General features: G+C 37.8%; 1 protein-coding gene and 1 long non-coding RNA gene across 6 annotated transcripts in view; one reads left to right on the forward strand and one right to left on the reverse strand.

Annotated features, from left to right (window-relative positions):
* Positions 1-25,886, forward strand: part of LOC141490668 (uncharacterized) — a 127,842-nt gene that overhangs the window by 79,526 nt on the left and 22,430 nt on the right. The gene's annotated exons all lie outside the window — the stretch shown is intronic.
* Positions 1-25,886, reverse strand: part of VEPH1 (ventricular zone expressed PH domain containing 1) — a 199,281-nt gene that overhangs the window by 13,925 nt on the left and 159,470 nt on the right. For all 4 annotated transcript variants that reach the window (XM_074190815.1, XM_074190816.1, XM_074190817.1 and 1 more), the window contains exon 12: positions 13,378-13,495. In XM_074190815.1, coding sequence (XP_074046916.1) covers positions 13,378-13,495 — 118 coding nt within the window. The remainder of the gene's footprint in view (positions 1-13,377; positions 13,496-25,886) is intronic.

Here is a 25,886-nt window from a genome sequence, read left to right on the forward strand (position 1 = left end):
TGAAGATATTTCCAAAGCTCAGGTCTGACCCTGTCCTTACCCCATCTCATCTCCACTCATTAAACATACAGATATAGGCATATATATGTTTATGTCTATCTCTTTTTTTTTTTTTGTTTATACAAAGTTGTTTACAGGTCATTTGCCCCTTTAAATGTATTTTGTGTATATCTGTAATATTAAATGCATATTTGTGTATGCATGTGTTGTTTCCTTCAGCAAAATGTAAACTACTTGAGGGGTAGGGCTGTTCTTATTTTTGCCTTGGTGTCCCCATCAATTCATCCACGGTAACTTGCCTCAGGTCTCCTGCATGAATATTGGTATGGAATTTCTACATCAAACACTCACTTCATTTATAACTTTCCATCCAAAGCCCTTTCAGATTCAAAATCTATAATCGTATGACTCATGATATATGTTAACTTTGATGTTTGGCGAACATCAAAGCAATTTAATGTGCTGAGAGGCTTTTTATTTTATTTTATTTTATTTTTTTAGTTTTTGCAAGGCAATGGGGTTAAGTGGCTTGCCCAAGGCCACATGGCCAGGTTATTATTAAGTGTCTAAGGACGAATTTGAACTCAGGTACTCCTGACTCCAGGCCCAGTGCTCTATCCACTGCGCTACTTAGCCGCCCCCAAGAGTTTCAATTCTAACTTGCAAACACATATGCGTGAATGTAGACCAGACACACATTTCATTTGAAGAAATGAAGTCACTCTGATTTCTAAATATAGTTTTAATTTCTGATTTGAATCTTCTTTCTCTTAATACAATGGTATACTTATCTACTCCATCAGCTTAGGCTTATCCGTAAAGGATATATCAAATGAAAAGATCCTTCAACTGAGATCTTTTGAACTCACGATTGATTTTGGTCCTCTCTTTTACAAGAATAATTCCTGAGGGTTATATGGACATTTAGGAATAACAGTTCTCTCACCAATGCAGACTCAAGTGTTTTTATTCAGAGTATGTGTCTCAAAGTCTTAAAGAAAGGCCTAGTAGGCTGCTCAGGGAAATGAGAGAGACATGATGTGGACAAAGACAAAAAGTGTCCATAAACTGAGAGAACCCATGAGAAGAGACCCAATACATGATAATGGGGACTTAACAAAGAACTGGAATATGGAGGCCACCGAGAATTTGCAGCGAAACCAAGAATTTTCACCATAGACCAAAACTTGTCAGGCACGAAATGAGAAACGGATGGACAGAGATAATGTGAGAAAAAAGTTTCCAAAAGAACAAAGCCTGGAGAGGAAATGCTAGCTATCTTTAGAGCAGCCAGAGTCTAACCCTGGGACTGAACAAGAGTATCGATCTCTGCCTATTTGAGAAAGCCAAGATCTTTATGCAGGATTCATTTCAAAATAATTTGTGAAGGGTAAAAGTGGGACATGACTTGAAATGTTTTTTCAGTCTCTTTCCCGTGTTTCCTTTGCAATTAAGTTGTCCAGATGTATGTTGTACATGGCTGCTCTTAAAATATGTCAGTGACTATCGCTTGCTCTTTTAGGAAAATAATTAGCGGGATCTAATTTTCTATAGGGATTACCATATTCATTTTAAAGAACAATATACAGGGTTGTACTCTACCTCCATTATTTAATTTCTTCAGTGAAGTCACCGCTTTACATTTGGAAGGTTCTTGCCTGAAAATTCTGTGCATATATCTCAAACACATCTGATAACTAGGCAGAGTTATATGATATGATCTATTTATCATACTACATAACTAATTGGCCAACCAATTGGCCAATTCTCTCAAAATACCCCAGTTTTTCTGGAAGAAAATACATTATAAATTTAAATTTAAATACTCCAAAGTGCTAACCAGAATACTTAGTGAATAAGTTGGAACTCAATGCAACAAGCATTTATTAGTGCCTACTATGTGTAAGGTGCTCTGATATGCGCCAGGGTTGCAAAGATTTCATAGAGTTCTCATCATATGGAGCTTTCAGAACCTTAAAAATTCCAATGAGTGTCTAGCCATGCTTTTGCCATCTTGCATTTGTGAACTTGATTTAAAAAAAAGGAAAAGAATGCTACATGGTTATCCCTACAAAATCTGATCTTTTAGATCTAGCACAAATCTCTAGCTCACTGGAATCATTTTAGATCTTGATCCTTTTATTCCTTCTAACTTTGTGTCACTTGAAAATGTGATAAACATGCCATTCATGCTTTCAGCCAAGTCACTGATAAAAATATTAAAAGGTGTGAGGCAGAACATAGATTCCCAAGACAGTACCATATTTATTTTTCAGATTGAGATAGGGCCATTGATGATTTGTCTATAGGCCTTACCATTTAATCAGTCCTGAACCCACATAGCTAATCTATTTTTGTTGATTTTTAACACTTCTCCATCTTGTCCACAAGGATAACATGAATATTAAGAAGATGTCAGCTGCTTTGCTTAGCAAATAATCTGACTCCCTATATCTATCACTATATCACATTCCCCTAATCTACTGATTTTTGACTTTGAATAGAAATTGCAATTTCCTAACTCTTGGGTCATAAAGTGAGAATCAGTGGGTAGTGACCGTTTTCAAAGTCACAAAGACTCCGGCCATGTTACTCTGGGCAAGTCCCTCAAGCTCTGAGTTTTTTAAACAACTCTCCTAGATGAACAGAGAAAATGTTGACCTCCAATGTGAAAGGGGCTTCCCTCACTGGGAGTTTCCACATGTCGAATCACTATCCAATATCTTGGATCATAAAGTAGGCTTAAAATTTTCTAAGTGATTTTACCTTTTGATTCTTACACCTGTGTGGGGGTAATTGGACATTGATTTATTCACTTTGGCTCAATATTGTAAAGACAAATGCTTCTTCCCTCACAATACTGATGTATGATTTAGTGTGCTCGTCATACAGAATATGTTCAATATTTAAAACACATTTTTTATGAGTTCCTTTGTGGATAACCTCAGAATTGCTGTGCTGCAAGTCATGGGTCTGTTAGGCAATTTTTTTTTAAACTTTAAACCATGTGGCCCTATAGAAATATGCTAGGATTGGAAATTGATCCCTAAAGGAAAATGAAAGTTAACCGTAAGTCACTATCTTAGCTTAATTTTCATTAGATTCATAAATTATTGGATTCCAAGTTCATCATGCTCATGCTTTCCCCCCCATATACAGGGAAATATTAGAATGCTCTTCACAAATCTTGTTTCTTTTCACAGAGTTTCGAAGTCACCCAGATTATAATGAATGTGACCATAAAACAAAGTTTTCCCCCTTGAAAATCTGGACCCTGAAAAAAGCCAAATCATACTTTCATTGATGTTTGTCTTTCTATTTTAAAATAAATTCTGTTTCTACCTCTCTTCCCAGAGCTACCCCTGATTATCCTTTAATTATAAGCCTGTGGGTTCTGAGATCAGAATCTGGGAAACAATCATCCATGTTGATTATTTTTTGCATTTTGCCACAAATACAGAGAATTCCAAGAATCTCAGTGAAATTTTGAACTATTTAAGTCCTCTTACTTTTTGAACAAACCAACTTGTTGCTCAACTTTCTATCAAAGGAAAATGGAATAATAAACATTTAACTCTTAGGAGCAGACTAAAAATCTATATAGCCCAGTGAATGGGGGTACCTACTCTTTGACCTGCTTCTGTATAATCAATGTTGGTAGCTAGGTGGCAGAGTGGAAGAATGGAATCAGAAGAATTTAAATTCATGAGTTCAAATCTGACCTCAGATACTTAGCAGTTCTATAGATTCTTTTTTGTTTTTAAGATTTTTTTTTTGCAAGGCAATGGGGTTAAGTGGCTTGCCCAAGGCCACACAGCTAGGTAATTATTAAGTGTCTGAGGCCGGATTTGAACCCAGGTGCTCCTGACTCCAGGACCAGTGCTCTATCCACTGCACCACCTAGCTGCCCCAGTTATATAGATTCTTAACCCTTTTTGCCTTAGGTTCCTCATCTGTAAAATGAGCTGGATAAGCAAAGGCAAATCACTCCAGTATCCTTGCCAAGAAAACTCCCAAATGGGGTCATGGAGAGTCAAACATGACGGAGATGAGCAACAATAACAATGACAGATGATCAGTGGCACATTGATAAATATTGCAGTTTGACTGATTTTTATTAAAAGAAAGCCAGACACCATAGGGTAGAAGGAAGAAAGATAGTTTAAAGTGCTGCATTTTTGAACCATGTTATCTCTCGATGGCCATGTTATCTCTCGATATTTATAAATATATCTTGTTTTTTTAGACTTTGGTGGATCTATGCCAATGGGGAAACGTCCTCCAGTAAAGGAGATAGTAATCCACTCAAGCCTGCCCGTCTTATATGAATCCTGCCCATGTCTTGTGAGACATCTTAAAGAGTCCAGCCATTGTGCTGGGGAAATCAGCCTCTAGATAGTTTCTGCTTATAACAACAGAGCCCATGAACTAGCCATTGTTTTTCTCTTCTTTCTTTGAATTATTTTTCAAAAATTAAGTCTAGTGATTGGCATACACATACAAAAACAGCATTTAATTTTGATGAAATTGTACAAGTAGAAAAGTTTTTTAGAACCAGTTAGTCAGTAACATTTATTAAGTACCTACTATAAACTAGACATCGGGTTAATGACTGGGGGTACAAACCAAAGCAAATAAAACAGTCTTTGCCATCCAGTCCCTTTTCATATTCATCCAGGTAAAGTCTTATCTTTCCTAATCTTAATAATTTCTAGAAATGGAAAGGCTACAACCTCCCATTTGATTCCCTTGCAGAGTCAAACTGCCTCTTTAAAAAAATAAGAATTGTCTTATTGCTATATTATCATGATAGGTGGTGCTTGGAGGCAGGAAGATCTGAATTCAAATCCCACATCAGACACTCATTCTAACCCTCTCTCAGCCTTAGTTCTTTCACCTATAAAAATGGGAATTATAAAAGCTCCTACCTCTGAGAGTTATGAAGATCAAGTGAGATAATGTGTATATATATATATATATATATACATATATATATATATGTATATTGCTTTACAAACCTAATGCTAGGGTTTTGATAATTGTAAATTTGAAACTAGAGAAACTTTCACCTCTAAAGAGAAGTAGAGACATGAAGTTGACTGAAACACAACAACAATGATTTTAGTGTTTGTCAGGAGTCATGGGTGCAAGATACAAAGAGGTCATTTTAGGTTTGATCTCAGGAGAAAGAAAAAGGAAAAACTCAATAATTAGTCCTAGGCCAAAGTGGAATGAACTATTCTAGGGGGTCATTGGTCCCCCCTGCAAACAAAGTCTTCCTGACTTCTTGCTTTGTGTTTTGAATTGGACATTCTTTATTAGCCATGGATTAGATGAAGTCGTCAGGTCCTGTATAACTTTATAATACTACCTGTAAAAACTTCCCCAAAGGAACTTATATTCTACTAGGGGAAGGCAATACTAAATAATTTTCCAGTGTGATTGTGTATGAGTGAGAACACTGACTGGGCAAGGAAAGCAGGGAAGACTTCATATAGAAGATGGCACACAAGATGAACTTTTCAAGGAGCTCAGGATTCTAGGAGACTGGAACTCACAATCTGAAAAGCCTCTTCCCAAACTTTTACATTATGATTTCCAAGGGACCAAGAGAATAAATTCCACCCTGGTGAATGTCACATATGACCATGATGGCAATAGACATTGGGTTAATTTTGCCTTTTGCCTTCCACAAGTCTTAGGTGAGTATAAGAGCATGGGTAACTTTAGGTTAAAAGAATGAAAGCCCATGACTCTTGAAGTTTTGGAAAATGACTCACTGGAAATTCAGGCACATTCCAAAATGATACAGCTGACTAAGCCTCCAGGATTGATTTGCTGCAATCTTCCAAGAGGTAGGAATCATGAATAGAAGAGTTTGACCTTGTTCTTCAGAAAGGGCCTCAGTTGTGCTGAGTCCAATTGTGTAATCTCGATGTCCTCATTTTTAAGGGCTAACAGTGTTAGTAATAAACACTACCAGCCCAGCCTAATCTCAAGAGGGCTCTTTGCTTATTTTATGGTTACTCCAATCCTCTATCCTCTATCTTTAAAAGTGATTAAAGGAAATGGAATCAAGATTTGGAAGGATTGAAAATAATTTCTACTGTAATCATTTCCCACATGTTAAATGAGAGAAGAATCTACTGTTATCTGGACAGCACAAACCACTGGGGAGAGGGAGTACATTTTGAGAAATTTTGACTTGTTTCTTTGTGACTCTCCAATATATTTTAACTGGAGGAAGCAATTTCCTCTGGAATTTCCAATGTTACCTATTAAGGTAAGGCTCCAACATAATCAGTATCTTCCATTTCAGTTTCCTCACATCATGATCTAATCTACTCTTCCCAGTGTTCTACTTCCTCTTGTCTTTATCTCAATCCAATGGAGCAAGAATGAAAAGTTATAGGTCACATGTTGAAGCCTTGGCGTACTTCTCTTGGGGGATGGGGGGGCTACAGATGAGACCTGGAGTTCAAAGATTCACAGAAGTCTAATAGTGAATGGGACTTCAAGAAGTCAATTGACTCAGTCCCCTGCCTCCAAAAAATGGATCTGAACCATACAAGGAGAAAGACCATTTTCTTATCCATCTCCAGTTGCTAAAATACACTCAATGGAGGTATCATAAGAACAAAGATCAAGAAAGGAATTTCAGAGTCCAGCTAGGTCATTCATCCCCTTCATATCAAAGAGGAGGAACCTGAGGTTCAGGAAGATTAAATGATTGTCCAAGATCACACGTGTAAGAAATGATAGAGGTAGGATTTGAACTTGAATTTTCTGATTTTTCTATGGGTCATGCTATCATGAATCCAGGAAATATTTAATATTGGCTCTCAGATTCTGTCACTTGCCACTTTCCAGTTTCTTTATACTATGTTTTATGACCCTCTGTAAAAAGGCTATTCCATTGCTCTATCATGATTTTAGTTCCCTTCCACCAAGAAGTATTTCTACTGGTCCTCTATGCATTTTGTAAGGTAGAAGATAGCCCAGGCTTCATCCCTCTTTGGTCTGTTTCTGGTTCTCTGCTCTTCTTTCTCCATTATAATCCAGTAGCTGCCTCACCCCCCAGAAGATCATTCTCACTGCAGCTCCTTCCTCTGATTAATCAGCTCTTTCTAGGGCCTTTATTTGAAGGAAAGTGACCAGAGAAGTCACCCTCAATCTTTCATTTCTCAGGTTTTGACTTTCAGGACATCTTTCTCTACTATGGCCAAAGGTGGGCCACCTCTTTGCCCCAGCCATGGCCCACAATGGATGCTCTCAGGTTTTTTTTAAAGTCAACAAATTTGTCTGTTGAAAGGGGCAGGGAAAAGGAGATGACTCCCTTAGTTTGAAGAGAGAAGAGGTTTAGAATGAATATTGCTGACATATTTATGGGGTCGATCAGGGAGGAATGAAAGAATAACTGTGCAGCGGGGAGGACCATATTTGTAACAGCCAACCAGCACCATTTTGGGATTATTCCAGTAACATTCAGCAGCAAATGAACAGTTTTGGAGAAGGTAGATGATGGGGATTGTTTAGGATTTGAAAAAAGGACACTGGCAACAATAGGACAAGGGGCAAGAGATTCATTGTCACTGGCAATTAATTCATCATCAAGTGACAAGAAACCTGAATATGAGCCTCCCTAAACTTAGTTAAGACTGGTCCACAGTCTAAGGTATGCTTTTGCTGGGAACATACTTAGTCGTGATAGCTAACAGATACAATGGTTTCAAGTTTACGAAATGCTTTCTTTGTCTTATTATTTGATTATCACCATCACCTTGTGAGATGGGTGCCATTATTATCCCTATTTGTAAAATTGGGAAACAGGCCAACAGTAATTATGTAATTTGCCCAGGGACAGGGTGAATGTCTGGAGACAGATTTGAACCAAAGTTTTCCTAACCCCATGTCCAGAGCTCTGTTCCCTATAAGATTCAAAATCAGAGATTATTTAAATTCTTGAAGACTTTACAGGATGGTAGAATTTGTGCCCACCTGGAATAATCTTTGAGGACCTAAATACCTCTAGACACAACAATGAGATATCTCAGTAGGACTCCTTGGACATCACCATCCTTTTGCTACCACAAAACCCTGGAACATTGCAAAGACTTCTACATGAGACCCATAAGCTCTGAAAAGCATTCATGTATCTTATGGACAGGGCAGGTTTGAGACTATTCCACATTCCCACAACACCATGTGGGACTTTTGTAATTAAAGCTATCATATAGATCTGGAACACTTTGCTTCCTGATGGATTGATCAGGGACCCAGTTATGGCCTCTTTGGACAAGAAGGATACAAAGTCAACTCGAGGACTTTGGTAGACAGTTTCTGAGACCCTAGGGATCTTCTTTGTCTATGGCTAACCTTCTTGCTGGAAACAACTCTGTCATGAACTGTTGGGTCTCTTTTTAGATCACTTTAAATCACTGATTTTTCCAGAGGAGATATTTGAATTTATATGTATATGTATGTATATATATATATATATATATACATATATATGTTCATATGTTTATATTTTTGTATATATATATTTTAATTGTTTATCTGAATCTTCAGACTTAGATTAATTCATTCCCTAGGCATGTAATCCCAACTGGGGCAATCTGTAACATGGGGATAATAATATAGTTTCATGAGGACAGCTGTTTTGCACAGTGGAAGAGCACTTGACTTGTAGTGAGAAAGACCCAAGTTCAAATTTGACCTCAGGTACTTACTAGCTGTGTGATCCTGGGCAAGTCATTAATCCTATTTGCCTTGGTCTCCTCATCTGTAAAATGAACTGGAGAAGGAAATGGCAAACCACTCTAGTACCTTTGCCAAGAAAACCCTATTTGGGGTCATGGAGAGTCAGACATGTCTGCTACAACTGAACAATAAATGACAACAGCGGCAGTAGCAACAATAATATTTAGGCTGATGCTTAGTAAATACTCAGTAAAGGTTAAATGACTCACTAATGAACTGATGAAACTATCCTAAAGAAAACAAAACTATATTTAGGATTGCTTATAGTTTCCATTTTTACATCTTCCTGAGATCATGTAAGTCCCAAAGCACATAGATGATCCTGACTAATACCTAGATGGTTCCCTGTGTCCCTCCATTTATTTTAAATCTGGAGTTGAAAATGTTATCATCCAAATCAGTGGATTTGGAGTAGAAAATACGTTAAGGTAATATATCTCTTGAGTGTCATGGTGATGGGCCCGTTTTCTTTCTTCTTTTTTTAAAATACATTAGTTATTTTTGAATTTTAACAATTTTTCCCCTCAATCCCCCTCCCCAACCCCCCACAGAAGGCAGTCTGTTAGTCTTTACATTGTTTCCATGCTATACATTGATCAAAATTGAATGTGTTGAGAAATCATATCCTTAAGAAAAAAATAAAACATAAGATAGCAAGATTACATAATAAGATAACGTTGTTTTTTTTAAATTAAAGGTAAAATAGTCTTTGGTCTTTGTTCAAACTCCACAGTTCTTTCTCTGGTTACAGGCGGCATTCTCCATCACAGATACGATGGGCCCCTTTTCAATAGATGTGGCTGATATAATTTATATGATTATGTAAAGTTCCAAATAATTAATGCAAACTTTTTGGAAGGTTGAGGGTTGATGGTGGGAAATCTCAGTTAAGACTGGGATACTTTCCATTGTCCAAATAGATTGTTCACATGGGAGCAGGAAATGAGAAGAGAAACTCAAACTCAATGATATTTTGGGTGCCAGGCATTTGTGTCACTATGTTCTCTTTCCACATCCCTGGCCTCCTTTGACACTTTTAGCCTATGTATGTTCTCAGGCTATATTTAGCTCAATGGGAAGGAATGTAAATAGGAAAGCCTGGACACTTTCAATGGGGTCTGGAAGTGCTAAGAATGGCTATAATGGGAACTCTTTGTAGGCTTAGCTCACTTTCCAGGCCTGTTCTGAGGGCATCCTCAGACAGCTACAGTTAAATATTCATGAAGCCAAAGCCTCCACATACTGTAATGGGGAAGCTCACTCTTGAGGGCCTCTCTGAGCTCCCAAAGATAAACACCTCTCTTTCCTTCCGCTCTCCAATCCCATGCCTTTTTCAGTTGGGGAAATAATGACTAATTAAAAAGTTTTATAATGGAGGCAAACTCTCTTCTTCAACTTCTTGTTATTTTGAATTACTTTTAAAACACTCTTCTTTCCCTTCCTCCCCTGCCCTCTACTTAATCTTGGGTCAATTTGGATTTCTTAATCAGTCAGAAATCTGTCTAAAAGGACTTGGGGCTTTAATTGCTCCTTCATAAAAGCAGCTCCCTTCTCTATAGGGCAATGCATTTTAATGGGCCCATTTCCTTTAACCATTCACTTGGGCTCCATCTGATGAAATAAACAAACCTTCCAACTCAGCCTCAACATCTTGGCAAGAAACAATAGGACCCACTGTCATAATGGATCATCTTGAAGATGCAAAAAAATAGAACGAATAAGTCGGGGATGCTGTTGATGGCACCACCTGCATTCATTCATGCTATTTATTTTTTGCATCTGGGGGGTGGTCTATGATCATCTCTCAACACATGCTTTATCCATGGTCACTACAAAGAAACAATGTCTGATAACATTAAGCTCAAGAATTCCAATGGTTTTTCTGTTTTGGAAATTTTTGGGGCCCAGATATTGTTGAAGGATTTTGGACAAAATAAAATCATCAAAGACACTCACCCCCTGACACCAGGAACAGAGGATGCATAAAGTGAGGGTGGGAGAAAGAGGCCAGTAGGATTTTTTGGCCAGGGTTGGGCCATCAGCATAGAACTTATAATTTAATTTATGGGAGCAGATGGGACCACCAAGAGAATATATATATATATATATATATATATATATATATATATATACATATATATACACACACATATATTTTATGTAGAGAAGAGAAGGCAGAACCTTGTGGGAAACTCATGATTAGTGAATATGACTTGGATGGAAATTTGGCAAAGGAGATTGAAGAGTGGCAGACTAGTGGAAAAAGACCCAGGACAGAGCAGGCTCATGAAAACCTACAAAGAAGAGAATATCAGGGATCAAAGGGATGATGGGCAATGTCCAAGAAGGATGAGGGTTTTGCATTTGGCAAATAAGAGATCAATGGTAACAGGTTTGGTTGAATGCTAAGGTTGGGAGGCTGACTTTAGAGAGTAAAGAAGAGAGAAAGAAGAAAGGAAGTGGAGATTTTTTTTATTTCTTTTTTTAAGGTTGTTTTTTTTTTGCAAGGCAAATGGGGTTGAGTGGCTTGCCCAAGGCCACACAGCTAGGTAATTATTAAGTGTCTGAGGTAAGATTTGAACTCAAGTCCTTCTGACTCCAGGGCAGGTGCTCTATCTACTGTGCCACCTAGCTGCCCCAGGAAATGGAAATTTTTGATAGTGTCCTGAGCGATTCTTTAACACTACAAAGGGGAGCTGGTGACCTACTGGTTAGAAGCCTGGGTTTGGAGTCAGGATGATTCACCTTCCTGAGTCCAAATTTAACCTTAGACATTTACTAGCTGTGTGACTCTGAACAAGTCACTTTAACCCTGTTTACTGCAGTTTCTCACGTGTAAAACTGAGCTGGAGAAGGAAGTTCAAGAACTTCCCAAAAGGGGTCACAAAGAGTTAGACATGGCCAAAAAAGACAAAAGGGACCAGGAACATCAATTGATACTTGAAACTCAATGAGTCTTCTATACTTTATGATTTTCTATAGGTATCAACCATTCCTTAACATTCTAAAGGCTTTCCGAATAAAGAAATAAATCATTTTGTTCTACATATGAGGGCCAGATGTAAAATTGCTCAGCTTGGACCTTGAAGAATTTCTTAAAATTCTAGTCCTTTTTAAGAAGCTATGTGGGGGGTAGCTAGATGGTTCAGCGGCTAGAGCCCAGGCCCTGGAGTCAGGAGGACCTGAGTTCAAATCCAGCCTCAGACACTTAATTACCTAGCTACATGACCTTGGTCAAGTCACTTAAACCCACTGCCTTGGAAAAAACCAAAAAAAAAAAGATATGTGGCAGACCAGGTATTACTGAGATCCACATTGGTGGAAAGGCCTTCTCCATCAAGGGTTCTTTGTTAAGTATGAGATCACAAATCTGCTCCAAATACACACACACACACACACACACACACACACACACACACACACACTAACTCAACCGGATAGGATCATTTGCAATGAAATCATTAAAAATGATTAGTATTATCTTCTTGTTAGGAATTGTCAGACACTTTATCCATTAAATTCAAGGACACAGAAATATGCCCAGCTCTTATTATTCCCCTTTTTCAGAGGAAGAAAGTGAAACAGGTGGAATTTAAGCTATTTGTTACACAACTAGTTAGTATCCAAAGCTGTATTTGAACTCAGATCTTTGTGATCTAGGTATGTATTTTGTTAAAAATTTTCACAATTTCCTTCTTTTTCTTTTTGTTTTTTTGGCAAGGCAATAGAGTTAAGGGATTTGCCCAAGCTCACACAGCTAGGAAATTAGTGAGTATCTAAGGCTGGATTTGAACTCAGGTTCCCCTGACTCCAAGGCCAGTACTGTATCCACTGCACCATATAACTACTTCCACAATTTCCTTCTAATCTGGCCAGGACAACCCTGTGGAGTTTTGCAGCTAAGAGTCTGTGAATTTGACTCCTCTATCCATGGTATCACCTATTTGCCTCTGTGCTGATTAGGGACTTGGTAACAAAATGCAAATGAAGTAGTTCCTTCTTTTGGGGGGCTTCAATTCTAGAACTGGGAAATAAATAGTAATACACACATGGATATATTTGTATGTAATGATGATGTAAACAATGTAATACATAGCTATCAATACAATGGATATATTGCCACAAACACAGAGAAGCTATGATAAAGTATATATATGATATATATCACACACACACATATATGATAACAAGGAATTTTAAGAGAGGGGCTTTTTCCCCCCCTTTAAACTGATCCATTCCTTCTTCTTTCCATGATTTTGTACAGATTTCTCCCCTCCATCCTCCAGGTTATTACTGCTGTCATTTGGGAGGAAGAGCTTCATTAATAGCAACAAGATCTAGTATTTCCTTAGTTTTAAGGTTTGCTATATATGTTATCTCATTTGATCCTCATGACAACTCCACAAAGTCAATACCATTATTGTTTTCATTGTACAGAATGTAAAATCATTCACATAAAACCTAAATGAGTTGGAGTTGGCCGCATGCCTGTCTTTGCATCTTAGCATTACTCATGGAGCTTGCACGATGGCAGGCAACTGAGCCCATCTGCAGATTCCTTTCAAAGTTGAGCCCCACCACAAACTGGTTTCAAGAAACCACCAGGATCCTTACCTGTTGCCTTTTCTGGATTATTGCACATGAAGCACTGCCACGTGCCAGTTTCTTCACTAAAGCCAAATAAATCAAAGAATCTCACTTCCTCCAGATGTTGCTGCACCTGGTCCAGGTCCTAATTCAGTAATGAGAAACAAACAATGAAAACTACTCCATTTGCTCCATGCCATTAGATCACTTGGAACATGGAAAAGGAATTCATTCATTCATTCATTCATTCATTCATTCATATAGCCACTCAGTCAATAGTTGCTGAGTGCCTACTATATGAAAGACTCTGATGGACACTCTGGTCAATTCAAGTCATTCAAATAGAAACCAGGAACCTGCCTTGATGTCTGGCTCTGATACCACATCCTGGGCTCTCAGAGTTCTCAGAGGCTATGCCAATGGAACATGACCTTGGTGAAGTCTGCAACCACAGCTTTCTCAGTATTTCCAAATGCTTTATAAGTTACACCTGCCAGGTAGGTTAGCACTGTTTCCCCATTTTATTCTGGAAGGAATACAAAGGTTTGTAGTACTGATCTTATATTGTCTTTGCTCAAAGTTGGGGCATAGCCAGGATCTGAATCCTGAAACACTAATTTCCTATTTAGCTTTCTTTCTACAAGTCTGTAAACCTAATGTCTTTCTCTACATAGACCACAACTCCAGAGTTGCCCAAGTGAGTTCAGAATGAAACATTTAACGCTTCAGGGGCATCAGAGAGTTCAGTGTCAAACTCAAATTGAAATGAACCCCTAGGGTCACATATTGACCTAGAAAATCTCAATTTAACATTATCTATATTGTATTTTTATTTGTTTTGTTAAAAATTTTCACAATTTCCTTCTTTTTCTTTCTTTTCTTTTCTTTTTTTTTGGCAAGGCAATAGAGTTAAGGGATTTGCCCAAGCTCACACAGCTAAGCAATTAGTATCTAAGGCTGGATTTGAACTCAGGTTCTCCTGACTCCAAGGCCAGTACTGTATCCACTGCACCATATAACTACTTCTACAATTTCCTTCTAATCTGTCCAGGACAACCCTGTGGAGTTTTGCAGCTAAGAGTCCGTGAGTTTGACTCCTCTAAGTTCAATCCCAATGTTTTTACTAGCTAAGTAAACTGAAATACAGGGAAGGTTACTCAGGTGCTAAAGTAGTCCAGCAGGGATTTAAAGCTAGGTTCTCTAACTTTCACTCTAACCCACCTTCCTCTGCATCTCTTTGCCTCATTCTGTAAGCCAAGAGTAATTTTGAAAATAATGCCACACTTTGAAAGGAATTTCTTTCTAGAGATTTCTAAATGTTGAAAACTTGCCAGATCTGGAGTCAGAAAAAATCATCTTCCTGAATTCAAATCTGATCTTAGACCCTTACAAGCTGAGTAACCCTGGGCAAGTCATATAGCTCTGGTTGCCTCAGTTTCCTCATCTGTAAAATAAGCTGGAGAAGAAAACAGAAAACTATTTTAGTATCTTTATCGCAAAGGGATCATGAATGCCAATTTGCTTTTAGGAAATGAAATTTCAGGGCTGAATGTCAGGGTTCAAGGTTCTAGGACCCAGCCTATGTAAGAATCCAGTAATACCAGTGAGGGCACATCAGGGAAGTTGTTAAGATGTCTTCTTAATATCTAAATCTGGAATCTCAGTAATTTAGAAAATATTAATCTAAAAATAAATAGATGGGAACTGAAGAATACTTGGAGATTTTGTGGCTTTCAAAGAATGAAATTCATATGAACATTATGGTGGCAAAATTAGAGGTTCATCAATATCTATTTCAAGGTTATTGAATCTGTGAATCCTGTATTTGACCATTTGCATAAATAATACTTGTCTTTTTTCCACATGATTAAAGTATCATTTTTTTAATCATATCATAGAAATTGTAGTCTCCTGGCAAAACAAAATACTATTAAATTTTACATCCTAGGATTCATTCTCCCCTCCCCCTGATCTCAGACCAGAGCCTTCTAAGGTTATTGCTTTTGTCTACTATTCACTTCCTGTCTTATTGGACCCTAAAGCAAGACAATACCAAAGAGCACTGAGGGATAGTGCCCAGGAAAGGGGAGAAGAAATAAGATTTTTAAAAATTGGTAATCAGACAGAATTAAGGATTGGAGTGGCATGAAAGGGGTCCTAAAATAAGCTGTCAAAGACACATTTAATTGGGGTGGAGAAACATGTTTCTCTACAAGCAGAGACTCAAGGACACTGGCCTATGTGAGAACAAAGTCTGGGGACGTCTAGGATTTGGCCAGGGCAGAGCTCATGGCTTGTGAGAAGTCACTTAGCATCCTTCTAATGTCCCTACTCTTTTTGATAGCAAAGTACTAAGATTAAGTCATTTTTATCTGAGGAAGACAAGTGCTGTCATCTACATCTGGGCTCCATAGGGCAAAGCCTTGGTCCCCATCTTTTAATCTGCATATCGGTCCTTGACTAGAGCCCTGAAAATTAAGTGATTTACGTGACTAATCTCTGGCAGAGGCAAACCTTGACTTCAGCTCTCTTGGCATTATTGTTGGCTTGCTACCTTTGGAGCTATGATGACCCTCTTCCTTTCTTTCTACAGCCCTACCCCATCCCTCTATCCATGCTGACCAATTCTAGCAGTTCTCCTACTCTCTCTCCAAAATGTTAGCGTGTGGCATTTCTTCAACATTCATGTGAGTCAACATTAGTTTTGAATGTTATCTCAAAGATAACTGGAGACATCTCAAGTGTCACAAACTCCCACTCCCGGTGGGAGCCCCGCCCCTAAGTAGAAATCATTTCCAGGTATTTTAACTGAAATGTGTATTGTTTAATGAGCAGGAGATTAAAATGGTGGCTTGTTAGGCAATCCTCAGGGGAAAGCTAGCTCTCCTTTGATAGTTACATTTGCCTGATTTCCTTCTAAACTTGAAACAAAATATTTTAGTCCCTTAAGAGGCAGCAGGTATAGTCAATGGAGAAAGAAATGCTCTCAAAATTAGGTGTTCCTAGGTTCAATTCCCCACTCCAAAATTACAAGCCATACTGAGGAAAGGAAGAAAGGTTAAAAACCATGATATAATCTCCAAGTGTTCACATTCTAATGGAGACTACTCCTATAAACAGCTATGTATATACCAGGTATATATGGTTAATGGGAGATTATATGGGAAGGAAGATACTAGCAGGGGGGCATGGTAGGATAGACCTTTGGTAGAAGGTGGGATTTGAGATGAATTTGGAAGGTATGACCTTGGAGAAGTCACCTAACTTTTCAGTACCCCTAGGTTACTCTCTAAAAGTACATTTTGCACAGCAGGTACCGATCCTCCTTGGTGAAGGGAGTTTGCTGCCCGTGAATCCTTTAAAACAATGACAAAATATTTTTGTTGTTGTTGAGTCACTTCAGTCGTCATCTGATCCAAAAGCTAGGTCAAGCTATTTCTGTTGCCAATGAAAGAAAGAAGCCATGTCATATGCAAAAAAGAAGTTTTTTTTTAAATATGAGGACAGGGATTAAACCAAAAGGAAGAATAATGATCTGGGGAGAGAAAACAAAAAGTTCATCTCTGAACAGTTTTTCTCCTTTTATAAAGAATATTGATGGGAAAAGGAATTGGGAAATATAGAATAACCCTCTAGCTATGACTCTTAACAAAACAATCCTCCTTAGAAAGGGGAGAAGATATTTACAGGCATTATTTGGCTGACAAATGACAGAATGAGTCAACACAGTGGAGCCTGAAATGGGAGAGAAAGTCTCTGGCTCTTATAACATCATCAATGTCTGCTAAAAGAGAACTGTGAAGCAATTTTCCAGAAATCAGTGAGAGTGGCTAACATCTGGAAGGACTTTAGGTTCTGGCAAATTTAAATTCTGTTCCAAAGTGATTTGTGAGTACGCTATAGCATCGGCTAATGTGCTGCGTGTGTGTCTACATTGAGAACAATCAATGCAGGCACATATTTCCAGGCCGGGCTGAGTAACACAAACAAGAGAGGGTTTTCCCTTTATTTATTTAATCCCCAATTTATTCACATAGGAACTTCATGTTTCCATAGTCATTATCATGTGACTGCATTTCTCTTCTATGGGATATGAAAGCAAAATACTACGGATGGATGCAAAAGAAAAGTACATTTCAAAAATATCTATAGCCTGGTTTCCAAAATGTTTCGGTCTTGGAACTTCTGAAATATGTTACCATGGAGATGAAAGAAAAGCAAAATAATGGAGAAATTAACTCATTGAGTTCTCAGAATACCTCCTCCCAAAGAATAATAATAGTAACACCACCAATAGTAATAATTCATTTTTGAGGTGTTCAAAGTTATTTATATCCATTATCTTCCTGGGTCCACGGAACACTTTTTCACTGGCCACCATTGATGACTTCATTATTTTCGCATAATCCTCATTCAAATTGAGATAGAACATTTTACTTCTCAATGGACTGTTGCATCTTCATGAAGGAAGTCTCTTTTTTGAGTCTCCCCGCAGTGCTTTGTGGGGTTTTAAACACTGCATTATTCCCGTATTGGAATTTTGAGATCACATTTATGGGTGCTGATCATAGGAATGTAATCTAAATGTGATCCCTTCCAGGGTCTGCAGAGGCCATGAACTTCCACTCCCTGTTTTATCAAGTAGAAAACTCAGGCCCAGCAGAAGTGATGTGCCCAAGGCCTTCCAAAGAATAATAGAGATAGAATTCAAACCCAGGTGCTTTGCCTCCTGGCACAGTCAATACTTTTTTTTTTTTACTGTAACTTTATATTCATAATAGCTCTTCTAATTTCCATTTTATTTTCTATTTGATTAAAGAACATAACTTCTTTCAAAAAAATTCCTTTTGGGTTTATTCTTTTACTATCTGTTGTGCTTTACTTATTTCTTTTTTGGTTAGGCAGTGGGGTTAAATGACTTGCCCAAGATCACACAGCTAGGCAATTATTAAGTGTCTGAATCTGGATTTGAACTCAGGTCCTCCTGACTCCAGGCCTTGTGCTTTATCCATTATAGCACTTAGCTGCTCCATTTTTTAGTAAATTTTTTAAAATAAAGCTTAATAAATCAAGTTTCTCTGAATCCTTAGAAATAGCCTATCAAGAACTATTTTTTCATAATTTGTAGCTAAAGAGAAGCAGTGTGGTCCTCTGGTTGGACTGGTGAGCTAATAATCAGGAGAGACCTGGCTTTGAATCTTGGCACGGGCCCTAACTGTTCAAGCCATTTAACTTCCATGAACATTTCTTTCTTCATCTGTAAAGTGGAATGATAATTGCATCTTCCTACCTCAGTGCTTCTGTAAGGATCAAATAAGAAAATGTACCTGAAGCAATTTATTTTAAAGCATTATTGTTGTTCAGTTGTTTCCAGTCATTCAGTGATTCTTGATGACCCTAATTGGAGGTCTTCTTGGAAAGATTCTGAAGTGGTTTGCCATTTCCCTTTCCAGTTCGTTGTACAGATGAGGAAACGGAGGCAAACAGGGTGAAGTGACTTGCCCAGAGTCACACAGCTAGTAAATGCCTGAAGCTAGATTTGAATTCAGGTTTCCTGACTACACTACCTAGCTGAACTATATAAATATTATTATCATCATGATTTAGAATTTGTGAGTGTATGTGTGTAAAATGTCAATATCTTAAGAAGAAACTTCCTGGACCTATACTTATGGCCTGTTAGAAATCAGTCCAGAGTCTGATTGCATTCAGGGAAAGTATTTCACAGTTTTAAGTGGACAAAGTCATGAGCAAATGATATGATTTCAGCTCTCCAGTTGAATTTGAAGCATTTGTACTGCTATTTCCTACAATAGCCAAAGCATCAAAGAAAAATATACATACATATATATATATATATGTATATATATACACAATATACAAACACCAAAAGAAGAAACACAGAGACAAACATATACAGACAGTGAGGAGGAGGGAAGGAAAAAGGGAAGGAGAAAGGGGGGGGGAGAGGATTCTATTTTCACAGTCAATATTGATCTTCAAACAATTGGAAAATGAGAAATGTTGATAAAAAAGAAAAATGGATGGAAAGTTGGATTTGTTATAGATACTTTGAAAGTCTATTTAAAGTTTGTTCTGGGAAGGAAATTGGGAAAGGATTAAGAAGACAATGAGCTTGAGAAAAGTGACTTATACCCAATGCCTTCTCTTCTCTCCTATCCACTTTACTCTCAATTGCTTACTTTACTAGCATCCACTCTTAGTGGTCTATTAAAATTGGATTCCCAAAGGTTATCAATAATCTTGCATCATAATCAAATATCACCTAGTTGGGCAACATCTCCTCTTACCTTTCTTGACACTGTTGGTTATTTTTTCCTTCTGAATATTCTTACTCCCCTTCACCATTTCCCACTTCAGAAATTTATTTTTCAGGTTTTACTCTTTCCTTTTGTGTCTTTTCACCTTAATCTTCTCTGTTGACTTTTTCTTTTGATGCTTTCTAAAGTTTTGTCCTCAGGCCTTTTATATTCTCTCTCCACCTCTCTCTATTGATTATCTTATTCCTGACCATGGACTTCAACTATAACCTATCTGAAGGTGATTGAATATTTCTATTTCCAACCTTGATTTTACACTGGAGTTCTAGACTTGGCATTTCCCTGAACACCTCAAATTCAATCTAAAATTGAACTTCATTTCCCACCTCCAAATGTGTTCCACTAGGGAGTTCCCTTTGATTCTCCCTGCTCCCTCTTTTCTCCTAGATAATAGCAAATTAGGTGAATTCTACTTAAGTGTCTCTCTTTTATCTGTTTCTTGCTCTCAGGTTCCTACTTTAGCACAGACCCTTAATACAAGTAGACAAAAAGGAAAATAATAAATGTTGGAAAACTGGAATACTAAAGCATTATTGGTGGAGTTGTGAACTGATTCGACCATTCTGGAGAGCAATTGTGAACTATACCCAAAGACCTATAAAACTGTGCATACCCTTTGATTCAGCAATGCCACTTCTATATCTGTATGCAAAAGAGATCATAAAAAGGGGGAAAACCCACATGTATAAAATATTTATAGCAGCTATCTTTGTGGTGACAAAGAATTGGAAATTGAGGGGATGCTCATCAACTGGGGAATAGCTGAACAAGTTGTGGTATACGAATCTACTGGAATATTATATGATATAAGAAATGATCAATAGGATTCTTTCAGAAAGACCTGGAAAGACTTGGATCAAATGATACTGAGTTAAGTAAGCAGAACCAGCAGGACATTATGATAGATTTAGCTCTTCTCAGTAATGCAGTGATCCAAGACAAATCCAAGGACTCATGGTGGAAAATGCAGTCATATCCATAGAAAGAACGATGGAGACTGAATGCAGATTGATGCACATTATTTTCACTGTTTTTTCTTTCTCATGGTTTTCCTTTTTCCCAATTCTTTTCTAACATAAGTATAGTGGAAATAAATTTAACACAATTGTAATGGATAACCTATATCGTATTGCTTATTGTCTTTGGAGGTGGGAGGAAAGCAGGGAGGGAGAAAAAAATTGGATTTCAAAATTTTACAAAAATGAATGCTGAAAACTATAAAAATAGTATTTGTAAATACTACATTGCCAAAACAAGTAATTGGAAAAAACTACTATTAAGTTAAAAAAAAAGAAGCTAAGAGACTTCTAAGGATTCTTGCTTATACTCTCTCCTTCTTTCCCCTGGACCATTTTTCACTCTGATGTCAGACAGTCTTCATATATTAATCAACTTGTGCAGCGACTCTGCTCAGAATTCTTCAACGGCTCCCAAGGGCTTACTCACTGATAGAGTTTAAACTCAGCATTCAAGTTGTTGGCACTTCCCTGTCTACCTGTTCAGATTTGTCTCATATGACAAGTTTATATGATCTGCTCTAACTAGACCCTACCACTTGTTTCAGCCTTTACTATATGTGCTGGGCAGTTTCCTGCCTGTGTGTTCACTAAGCCTCCTGTTCTCTCCTTCTCTCTCTCCCTACAAATTATTTAAGACCCAGCTTGAATGCCACGTCATCTAGGAAGGTTGCTTTGATTCCTTCTAGATGGTCATAACCTTTCTCCACCTCATATAGCACTTTGCTCATAGGCTTATTCACTTTTTCCACAAAGATTCATCACATACTTCATCAGTGCCAGGCTTTAGACTAACCCTTGGTTTAAGAGTCAAAGATAAAAAAGTAACATACATTCTCTAGGTGAGGGGGCAGGGAAACAATATTCACATATATAAGTAAAATAAGATAAAACCCAGTTTGGGGTGATAGGAACAGCTGAGGACAGTAGCATGGTCTTCTGCTATAGCTGTTAGTGAATGCTCAGTGCTACCATATGACCGTAATAGCTAGAGGACAGGACTCCCTTAAACCAAACTCCCTTATGGAGTTTTTGTCTTAGTGCTTTGTACACAGTAGACTATTAAATTTGTTTTTCTGAATTGAATCAAGCAAGGGGTGGGAGACAATCCCTGAAAAACAGTCTATTGCTTAACTTATTGTATAATTGTAAATTGGGAGTTGGAAAGGACCTTAGAGGCTATTTAGGCCAATCCTCTTATTTTATAGATGAGGAAACTGAGTCCCAGGGAGCTTTAGAGATTTGCTTAAGGTCACACAAAAAGTTAACAATAGAATTTGAGCCTCTGACCACACAGTCAACTAGTCCTCCTTCCATTGTGCACCACTTTCCATTGTGCTTCACTGCCTCATGAATACACATTTCCTATATGTGAGAAATAATTTGACCTTTTGTTCCTTGTCCCACATGAAACGAAGAAACTATAGATATATATGACTACATAAGGAGACAATATGGTAGATTTTCATGTGCTTGGGCAGATGGTTTTCTTCCTTTCTTTATTATCTCAAAGTTTTGGAGAAAGGAACCTTATTAATTTAAACACTTCCTTCTCCTTGACTGGGGGCTGATTTTAGCCACGTGTCTCATTGTGATTCCCTGTACTGGGTGAATTGAGGGGTACCTGGTATGGACCTGGAGTCTCCAAACTGAGCCTTCTGTCTTGTTTCTCTTGGGAAATAAGTACTGAGTTATTCCTTCAAGTATGACTTGGTGAATATACTAAAATGTTTGATTTAGTTCAAAAAGTTCATTTTTCTTATTCACTTAACAATAAAAAGAAAAAAATAACAACGTAGAAAGTTGGCAGTAAAAACTGAGAGAGTTTAACTATTGCATTCTCCTAAAGAGATAACTTACAAACATATGGGATCAGTAAAAAGCAAAGGGGAAGAGGGAGAGAGAAGGGATGTAAGGTTAAAAACCAAATATTGGGAGTGTAAGATAGAGAACAAGAACTCCAAGTCATATTTGATTTCTTTGCAAGTCAATTTTCTCCAACTCTAAATCCACTATTTTGGGTCATCGGTTGCATCTGTGCCATGTGGAGGAAGTACAGATGACTCTGAAGGGTCAGAATTAGGAAAATTTAGGACTTCATTCTAGAGGTGACACTAGAAGGGAATGGCAGTAATCCTATCTAGTAGTAAGTGATTTCTCTCAACAAGGTACTGTTCTAATTTTAATCTCCGCCTCAGTACCCGAAGACAACATATTCTGGTCAGCTCTTTCCAATTCATACAATAACATTTCCTATGTTAGAGAAGATGCTGAAGTGGTGACCAGTTTAGTATAGGCCATTTCCAAGCTCCTATATCTGTTAGAACATAAGCTGTTTGACCTTTTCATAACTGGCAGACAAGAATTCTTTGGCTACTATTAAGAAGCTTGACAGATCACACCGATGGCTCACAGCAGCCCCTACTGTATCTTTAAACCTCAATCAAGGGGCGGCTAGGTGGTGCAATGGATAGAGCACTGGCCCTGAAGCCAGGAGGACCTGAGTTCAAATCTGACCTCAGACACTTAATAATGACCTAGCTGTGTGGTCTTGGGCAAGCCACTTAACCCCATTGCCTTGCAAAAACTAAAAAAAAAAAACTCAATCAGATTGGGAAAATGAATCATTTCTATACGAAAAATGTTGTATCTAGTGACATTTCCCTTTTAATTATTTTAAAAAATTTTGTCACTATAACAATTGTCTAAGAATTAGAAGCCATCCTCTGCTTTTCCTACATCATAATGTTACATTTTAAACTTTATTGCTCCAATACTTCAAAGATCAATCATTGTGTTAGTTTGGAGCTCTTTAGGCTAATGTAGGGAGCGTGTAATGCTAACACAGAATCCTTTCATGCCTTCATGAAGATTGAAACTTAAGTAGGTTTTTTTTTTGCAAGACTTGCCCAAGGTCACATAGCTAGGCAGTGATTAAGTGTCTGAGGCCAGACTCCAGGGTGGTACTCTATTCACTGTGCCACCTAGCTGCCTCTGAAACTTATCTAGATTTTGATCAACCTGGTATAAGCATCTTTAAATTTAGTTGGACTGGTTTTCTTATGATACACAAATATTCAATCTATCTATGGCTCATGTTCAAAGTCTATCTAGATTGAATATTCTAGGAAAATCTATCCTGGATTGTCCAACAGCATTTGGGGTCCTTGGTGTCAGTCATGGGGCTAGGTAAGGATGAAGCAAAGACAAGAATGAGATAGTCCCCGTCCTCAAGGGACTTGAATTATATACTTATATATAAATGTATATTATATATATATAATATATATATACTTGCATTATATGAGGTAATATGCAATGGAGGTAGAGCACCAGCTACTATGGAAACAAGGAAAGGCCTTTTCTAGGAGGGGGTCTTGAGGTAAACCTTGAGGGGAACTAGCAATGGAGAGTGAGATCATTTGAGCCATAGGGGCAGCCTGGAGATAAAAGAATGCTGTGCATATGGAAAAGGAAGGGGCCATTTTGGCTGGGATGTAGATTGTTTGGGATGGAATAATATGAAACGAAACCTAGAAATACATGGTGAAGCCTGATTGTGAAGGCCTTTGAAGGATCTGTATGTTATTTCAAAGGACAGAGAGAGCCACTGAAGGTTTTTTTAATTTTTTTTAATTTTTGTTTTTTGCAAGGCAATAGGGCTAAGTGACTTGCCCGAGGCCACACAGTTAGATAATTATTAAGAGTCTGAGGCCAGATTTGAACTCAGATACTCCTGACTCCAGGGCCGGTACTCTATCCACTGCACCACCTAGCTACCCCCACTCAAGGTTTTTGATCAGGTGAATGACATGAACTTTAGGAACATTAATTTGGAAGCTGTGTAGGGGACTAGATTGGAGAGGAGAAAGGGAAGAGCATGGATCTCAACTCTGGGATTTGTGATCTTTATTTAAAAAATGTTGCCTGGGATTCATGATAATTGATTTTCTTCATAATTGCTTATGAAGTAGGTTTAAAGCCTTTATCAGATGGTTAAAATCTGGACTCAGATAATGGTATTTTATAGAAACAGGAAGTTAGAAAGAGGGGTTGGTTTTGGGGAAAAGATAAATTTTAGATATATCACATTTTGAGACACAATGTTTGAAATGTTCAATAGGAAGCTAATGAGGAATAATTGGCATTTAATAGAGAGTTTATAGCCAGATATACATACATATATATGGGGGGAAATGATAAAGTCTTGTTTTAGATATGTTATATTTGAAATACCATGTTTGAAATGTCCAGTAGGAAGCCATTGAGGAATAATTGGCATTTAAGTGAGAGGTTACAGATGGATATATATCTATATATTTATATCTTCATATATATATATACATATTAGAGAGAGAGAAAGAGAGAGTCAGTTGAATAGAGAATTGATAATTGAACTGAGAGCTGATGAAGTTTTCAAGAAAGATAAGAGAGAAAAGAGAAAGTAGCCTAAGACAGAGTTCTAGGGGTATATCCAACTCTCTAACACCTTCTCAGTCTCTTTGGAACACCTATTATGATTCACCAAAGAGACTGAGAAGCTGTCAGAGAGTTGGGACAAACTGGGAGAGAACAGTGTGACCAGAATGTCAGAAGGAGGGCCATTAATTTGCCTGAAGTCATATTCTGCTGATTTTACAAGAACCCAATTTCCCTCTTTGTCATGATCAGAGTGGGGTATCAATAGATATTAGCTTTGTGGTCCTGAGCAAATCACCTGATCTTTTTGTGCCTCACTTTATTCATCTACAAAATGAGAGCATTGGGCTCCCCAGCAAGGCAATGGGGTTAAATATCTTGCCCAAGGTCACACGGTTAGGTAATTACTAAATGTCTGAGGTTGGATTTGAACTCAGGTCCTCCTGACTCCAGGGCTTGTGCTCTATCCACTGCACTACCTAGCCACCCCCAAGATAGATACCATTAATGAATCTGTCAGATTCCAGTTTTAATTCAAGAACTATCTTCAACCCTAGAGTTCATTTTTAGTAACCAAAATGGCAAACTAGAGGCTGGCATAAAGGCAGCGTATTAAAGCAAACAAAAATTAATCTTTTGATGTTGGAATTTTAGCTAACGATGAGGAGATTTTTTTTTGAGGTGATGGGTCAATGGTTAATTTAAAAAAATTTAATGGCATACTTAAATCTCACCAGATTTTTATTGTCCGTACATGTGA

Source organism: Macrotis lagotis, chromosome 6, assembly GCF_037893015.1.
Source record: "Macrotis lagotis isolate mMagLag1 chromosome 6, bilby.v1.9.chrom.fasta, whole genome shotgun sequence".
Classification (NCBI taxonomy): Eukaryota; Metazoa; Chordata; class Mammalia; order Peramelemorphia; family Peramelidae; genus Macrotis; species Macrotis lagotis.